Here is a 7351-nt window from a genome sequence, read left to right as displayed (position 1 = left end):
TTAAACTATGATCCTCGCAGCACCGCTCTCCTTGTCCAGTTGAGAGGAAGCCCACTTCTTCCACTGGCATCTCCCACTGCCACCTTCTCCTGGTAGGCAAATTGCAGTGGGTCAATTGCATGACTAACCTGGGGTATAAAGAGATAAAGTAGGAGCCATTCCAAGGTCTACTCTGCTGACTTGGACCTGGAGTGGTGGGGTGTTGGGTTATCTCATCTGTGAAGGCAGCATGGGGAAGGAGAACGTCTGTGGATAACGTAGATCAGAGGTCTTCAACCCTGGTCCTCAGGGACCCCCTGTCCTGCACGTTTTAGATGTTTCCCTGCTCCAACACACCTGATTCAAATCAATGGGTCATTATCTAGTTATGCAGAAGCCTGTTAACAACCAATCATTTGAATCAGGTGTGTTGGAGTAGGGAAACATCTAAAACATGTAGGGCAGGGGGTCCCTGAGGACCAGGGTTGAAGACCTCTGACGTAGATAATGGGAAACATGCATCAACATCATCATCTGGAGGGGGTGGGGGGGGTGGGGGGGAGGGAGTTCCACCTGAACACACTGCAGCTCTGCCTGATTTCCATCTTTGAACGCTCTCTTTGTCTTGACGTCACTGCTAGGGCTTGTTATTTGGGAAGCAGCGCACACTTTTAATGGCAACCTACGTCCATGCAAAAGTTGTGGTTGTCAGGGATGCAGTATTTGCTTAGCTATAAACACATGCTTTCTACTTAATTTGATCAAAGATTTCATAAAACCCAATAATGTTAACCTGACCAATAATGTTCAAACATTTCCTGTCTGATATTTTAATTTAAATCTGGGATCGGATTCCCCCCATTGTAGTACCTGGTGGTCCTATTGACAGTCAAAGACAGGTTGTTCTCCATTTAAATGTAATTCAACCTACTCAAGTATTAGAATCAACTTTTGTCTTACTTCCTAAATCAATTTGAAATCCGAGAAAACCCCAATTTGAAATCTGGCGAGGCAAAGGAAACACCATTCCATAAGACTAGCATAAATGTTGACTGATATGAAAGAAAGAACATTTCCCGGAGGTGGAATGAACCGTTTAGCCTGCATCACTTGCTTGTGTTATTATGTATTACATTTAATAAGGTATCACATTTTCGATCAGGCTAAGTCCACATTTTTTTAAAATTCTTCAGGCGTTATTACATTTTCAGGAAATGATTACATGGATGGATGGATGGATCTATCGATATCGATCTTTTGATAGATTTACATTATAAATCACCAGGGAGGAAATTAAGGTGTCTTCTCAGCCAGGCACATATACATATAAGAATAGTAACAATACAAACAAATACAATCACAATAACATTTCTGATAAATGCAATAAGATAAATAAATTCCATCATGCTAAGAGCTTAAAGTCCAGTTTCCTGACTATAGGTTTAATAATAGGCACTGGTGAATTTATAGAGACTAATAATAGTCATCTAACAAAGGGCGAGTGAGGTCTGACAGGGCCAGATGAGTTGTAAAGTTTGATAGCAGCAGGCAGGAATGATTTCCTGTAACGTTCCTTTAAACACTGTGGTTGAATGAATCTTCTGCTGAAGGTGCTCTTTAGTACATCAAGTATTTTGTGGAGGGGGTTGGATTGTAGGAACGGACCCTGGCTTCTACAGGGACCCAATACTTTCCGTATGACAGAAGCCTTTCGTTAAAGCTAATAAATAAAAAAAAGAAAATTAAACTGCTAGGGATCAACAAAAAAACAAACGTCTCATGATACTTGACCCAGTGTTAGCCAACTAATTATTTGTCATTATTGTCAGTGAAACTATTTTAACAGAAAATACAGTTGTACTTTCAGGCAAAAGCTTCATGTTTGTTTTTGTAGGTAAATGGACAATACTTCAGGGGGCCAAGCTGCCACCCATATATGTAGTTGCCTGGGATGTGACTATGGGGGATGCTGTTGCATTGTTTATGGTCCAGTTGGCATCTTGAATGCATTTACAGTCTGAATCAGTCCCATCTGACTCTTGCCATGGTTCTGTTTTAAATAAAGTGTTCTTTCCTGTTCAACTACAACACAGAGATCCTATTCAACATCACATGCCTCCTAACCACAATGTTCTGTGTGTTTTCAAGGGAGGGATAAAAATTGTGTATTTACTAAACAAATTCTATATACTTAGCACAGCTTATTATAGACCAGATGCAAAATGTGTGCGCACTTCAAGCAAAACGTAACACCTGTGCAGCTTTACATACAATATTTAAATTTTTGGTGACCAAAATGACAGAGTGTATCCTATTTTGCCTATGGTCAGGCATTACATGATGCTTTCTGTGTGTGTTTCACAAAGAGGTTATAAAGTGGTGTATGTCTACATTTACTAAACAAATTAGCCTAACAATAGCCAAATGTCAAATAACATTAATTTGAAGCATGTGCAGCATCCTCTTCTGTGCACCCTTAAATCAAATATAATATTAGTTGTTTTTGTGTATCCCCCCCCCCCCCCAAAAAAATAAAAAAATACAACTATCCAATCACGGAGGGCCCCTTTATGCCCAAGGGCCCCTGGGCACGTGGCCAGATTGCCCATATCTGGCCTTGGGAACACAGCCTGCATTTTGTAGTCCACTGAATGAATGAAACCTTTATTGGCCCAGGGGGAATTTGTTCTGCACCAAGAGCTTAAGAACCGAGCTACATTCAACACTGCAGATAGCAGACAGGACAGTACAGTGGACATAACACAATTATTAAAAAGCACAGTGAGACAATAAATGCAAGAGTAAAATAATACAAAGATAAAACTGAAAGCATCACAGGAATAACTCAAGAATGTCAGCAGGTCCAGGACTATGTAAAATGCTGAGTGCCAGAAAGGATAAAAACATTATCTGATTTGATTGAGCAGCTTATGACAAAGATATTGAGGAAATACTGAAATATTGGTGTTTTTCTTGATTTATTGGCAATATAGGTTAATCAATAATCAACTTTATCACCAAACCAAAGCTTGGACAACTTGGAGTAGAATAATGTGAAACATGTCTGAAGTTTCTATGTTCATTTTTGACAAAGTTATTGAGGAAACACTGAAATATTGGTGTTTTTCTTGATTTATTGGCTGGGTTAATCAATAATCAACATTATCACCAAACCAAAGGTTGTACAAATTGGTCAGTCAGTAGTAGAAGAATGTGGTACAAATTTGAAGTTGGTATGGTGGGTTTTGACAAAGATATTGAAAAAACATTCGGACTGTCAACTCTTTTACCCCGGTCCCTAAATATGACGCGGAGGTACGAATATGAAAGTCTGTTAAACCGTGAATATAAAACTGATTTCACCTCGGTTCCCGTTACACTGTTTTGACGTTAGCCTCAGTCAGACTCGTTCACTGGCAGTGTGCACAATGTTGTTGGCTATTTCACTCCATTCTACACCAGAAACGTCAGGGAGGTCTGCCTAATGTAGATACGAGCCTGATGTAGATAGTCAGCATCTCGGATTTCTTTAACCGAGCCTGTTTCATTCGTTATTTGCCTGAGAAAGCGACCTCCGTTAGGCTAGTTCTGCCCGATCACTTAGTCAGGCTTAAGGGTATCTGGGTCAATTGACTTTTGTGCATAGACAAGTGAAACGTAAATGTATTTGTCCAAAGGCCAAGACCCTCAAAAAGTTCATATCAAGCCTTGAAATCCAGTGGCCATAGATATATGATGACCTGATCGACACCCCCAAGTGTAATAGACAGGGCCGGGGAGAAGTTTGTCTTTTGCAAACGACATGCGCAGTGGAGCCTGCTTGACAGTTGTGTGACGTAGGGTGATAATGGGTCTACTGCACCTGATTCAAATGCATGTTCGTTACCAGGCTTCTACAGAGCTAGATAACGACCCTTTGATTTTAATCAGGTGTGTTAGAGCAGGGAAACATCTAAAACATGCAGGACAGGGGGTCCCTGAGGACAGGGTTGAGAACCACTGGTCTACGGTAAATGTGTACGCACGGGAAAACGCGCTTCCTGGTTTAGACCTGCTTTAAGAGGCGAAGAATTTCCCCCGCAGAACAGAGGCTCGCTCTTACTGGCAGTCTATGTAAATACCACTGAATATATCAGTGGGGTCCCTGAGGACCAGGGTTGAGAACCACTGGAATATAAAATCAGGCGCACTTCACGAGTATACTTCCACCTTTTTGGGTGGAACTTTCACTATTACCTCCCACGAACGCATATTGAAAGCGCAACTTGTCTGTAGGCTTACTCGCTCATGTGGCAGGCTATCTGCGATTTTACTCAAGTGCACCCTGTTTGTAAATAGCCCGCGTCGGTTGTCAGTCTTTGCGAACAATTAAACATTGATTCCAGATATTACTCCTGCTCTGAAAATGGGCCTGTAAGGAATTGTGAAGGGGTTCTACGTGGAACATTCATATTTAGTGATAATCAATATTTCAGTTGGGTTGGTATTTCCTTTGTTTCGTCAAGGCCAATCCTTGTACCTTTTATCTAGAAATTATAATCATAATAGTATTAAAAGGGTAGGCCTACATTTACATGTTGTACTTTTATACACATTGTAGCCTACTTTTGTGTCAGAGATCTTTCTCAAGATGGATTGTTGGGGGTCTGTTCTCTTTCATGATGGATGGTCCCTTAACTCTTTTGCGGTGTCTGGGGCACCTTTAGACCATTATAAATGTATGTTTTCTCCACACTTGTCTGCCCACCGCTCTCCATAGAAATACGACTCAATACTCTACCACTCTGTGTGTGTGTGTGTGTGTGTGTGTGTGTGTGTGTGTGTGTGTGTGTGTGTGTGTGTGTGTGTGTGTGTGTGTATGTGTGGAGGAGCAAGTAGACCATAATCATGTACAAAGTGTTAACATGTTATAATCAATAATAAATTGTTACTAAATTGATCATTACCAGAACAATGGGGTTGATGCACGATCTTTATTGTAAACATTATTGAATAGTTGATGGCGTCATCATGCAACAGTGTATTACATGTATACTAGAAAGAATGAGGAAGATTTGTAATAAATAACATAAATAATAAGTATACCTTCTATGAGCTATTATAACATGTTTACCTCTTCTTTACTTTTGCAAAGTTTAACTAAATTATCTATTCTCTCCAGCCTCCGCTGCAGTTTATCTGCCTCAACCAGAATCTGCAATTTCATAAAAGTCTGTGGTAGTTTTCTAATCTGCTCAACGGTGGCCATATGAACCCAACTTTTAATTCGTCCGATAAGGTCACTCTGGTTAAGTCGCAAAATGCTGGCACGTGTTGGTCTGCTGGATCCCGCAGGTGGATTGTTCTTCACAAACCGACGCATTTTACTAACGCTCATCTTGTGGTGAGATACGAAACCTGGAAGGATTTGTCGTAGGAATTCGGCACCATCTGAGAAAACAATACAAATACTAAAACACAATGACTAAAAAACGTTTGAATGGTGTTCGAAAATGATTCGTTGATGTTTATAAACGTCCTTACCGCGGCTGATGATCTCAGCGCATGATGCGCAAATGACATCGTGCCAGGTGCGACCTTTTAGCACCACGTGTTTATCCGCGGCAGTGCACGAGGAGTGAGGTGTGCACGGAGCGTCAGAGGATATTTCAACTGAAAAGAATCCACTCGAACATTGTTCACATTTAGTATCTTTTTCAGCTGTGCCTGTGGACACAAAAGGCAGTTAGTCTTGTCTTTTATAGGCCTACAAGGTAGAATAATTTGTTAGCCTATAACTAGCCTACAGTTTGTTAAAATTGTATTGCTCTCGACGTTATATCTACCTTTAGATATCACACCGTAACCCGAAGAGCATTCTGTGTGTCTAGTGCAGTCTTGAAGCCACTTGTTAAAGTAATGCCCTTGCTTGCACTCGCACACGCAGTTTTGAGAAGGGGTGCACTCTTTTTTGACTACCCTGTTCCCCACGCACATTCCACAGCGCAGGCACTTGGGTATGTAGTTCCAAAGCTCCGTGAATGAGCCAGTTGGGCACTTCGCGCAATCGCTTTTACCGCTGTCATCACTACAGGCTTTGCGGAGGTAGGTTCCGGGCGGGCAGAGTTGACACTCTTGCAAACGGCCGCTGTACGGGTCTTCATGCTGGTAAGTTTGCATGTGAGGTTCCGAACTGGCACCGGAGCAACAGCCTAAAATCAGCATCGTTATCAAAAGGAACTGTAGACAGAGAATGGGTAAAACGGCGAAGAGCCAGTTAAAATTAGTAATATAAGTTTGTCTTTGACCGTAGCCTAATATTGATAAATAATGTTGATAAAATGCCGCCTTTGCCTCTGGCAGAATCATCCAAAGGACCCACCATGTTTCTAGGCTATCTTCCACCGCTGTAAAAGCGTTGTGCTCTCTGGTCCTGATGGGAGCTCTTGGTAGGCTAAATCCTTTTATAAAGGCATAACTGACGCATGTAGCCTATTGGGGCGGGCTCAGTATTTATGAATGGATACACCATCTCACTATCAATGGGCATTAGGCAAAGGTGGGTACGCCTATTAGGAAAAACATGCAACTTGTTTAGTTGGCTACGAAATGCTGCGTCAGGGTGGTCAGAATATAGCCTACCGGTAGGCCTATATGATAAAATGATAGGGTAATTCTGCTTCCGTGCGGGAACATACCATTCAGACGTAACTTGGCCAACTAAATAACTAAAAACTTCCGTGAAGCTTCAAATTGAACAAGGATGTGAGCTTACTCCAGTTAATGAACACTGAAATCATATCATGTCTTATTACATTTGTGAGAACGGAAGTTGAAAGATACCGGACTCGAACCAATAAGGCACTTGGTAAGCAGAATAGTCAGCACCAATACAAAATGAACCAAGTAGGCTAAATTATGTGGTAAAAAATGGTCTGAAAATATTTTCCCTTTCCAAAAGGGGCAGTGAATGACGACACTGTGACAGGAAGGCTCTAAAACCACGTAACTAGGTAGGCCTATTAGTTGTTTAAGCAATAAGCTCCAATGAAACCGGCATTGTGGGAGCGTACGCGAGCGTCAACGCCCGGTTTCATTGAAAATGAATTGGAAACCGACGCTCCGCTCCGCTTTGTCCACTACAGCAGAGCGGAGCGGCACGGAGCGTCTGCTTCCAATAATAGACTGTAGTTGAACTGTTACATTTCTAGTGAACACGCACCGTAAGGGGAATTGTTAGGCACGACGCTAACACGGACTCGCGGGGCTTATTGCTTTTCTAAAACTGTTACTACAAATATTTGATATGGTTTCATAAATAAAAACAATTAGAAACTAAATAGTTTAATCATAAACCGTCATTCTTCCGCCACTACAAAGTGTAGTTCCTACA

General features: G+C 41.5%; 1 protein-coding gene across 2 annotated transcripts; it reads right to left on the bottom strand.

Moving 5' to 3' along the window:
- Window positions 1–4933: 4933 nt before the first annotated feature.
- On the bottom strand, window positions 4934–7351 carry LOC146294998 (tumor necrosis factor receptor superfamily member 11B-like). 2 transcript variants are annotated; one of them, XM_084695773.1, is made up of 5 exons: window positions 6657–7351; window positions 6341–6527; window positions 5805–6198; window positions 5503–5685; window positions 4934–5409 (listed from the first exon to the last, which is right to left on the bottom strand). In XM_084695773.1, exons 2-5 carry the CDS (start codon window positions 6341–6343, stop codon window positions 5078–5080), a joined length of 912 nt encoding a protein of 303 aa, XP_084551899.1. In that variant the 5' UTR covers window positions 6344–6527; window positions 6657–7351; the 3' UTR covers window positions 4934–5077. The 2 variants fall into 2 exon arrangements, with proteins under 2 accessions (XP_084551899.1, XP_084551898.1); XM_084695772.1 differs by having other exon boundaries at window positions 6341–7351.

Source organism: Hypomesus nipponensis, chromosome 4 (assembly GCF_054491055.1).
Source record: "Hypomesus nipponensis isolate SF chromosome 4, ASM5449105v1, whole genome shotgun sequence".
Lineage (NCBI taxonomy): Eukaryota > Metazoa > Chordata > Actinopteri > Osmeriformes > Osmeridae > Hypomesus > Hypomesus nipponensis.
Note: the sequence above shows the minus strand (reverse complement) of the source record. Positions and strands in the feature narration are given on the sequence as shown.

Coding starts and splice junctions, on each gene's coding strand:
- LOC146294998 (XM_084695772.1), bottom strand. Junction 5,686..5,804: donor TTACGGTGTGATATCTAAAG/GTAGATATAACG, acceptor TTGTGTCCACAG/GCACAGCTGAAAAAGATACT. Junction 5,410..5,502: donor CGCTGAGATCATCAGCCGCG/GTAAGGACGTTT, acceptor TTGTTTTCTCAG/ATGGTGCCGAATTCCTACGA.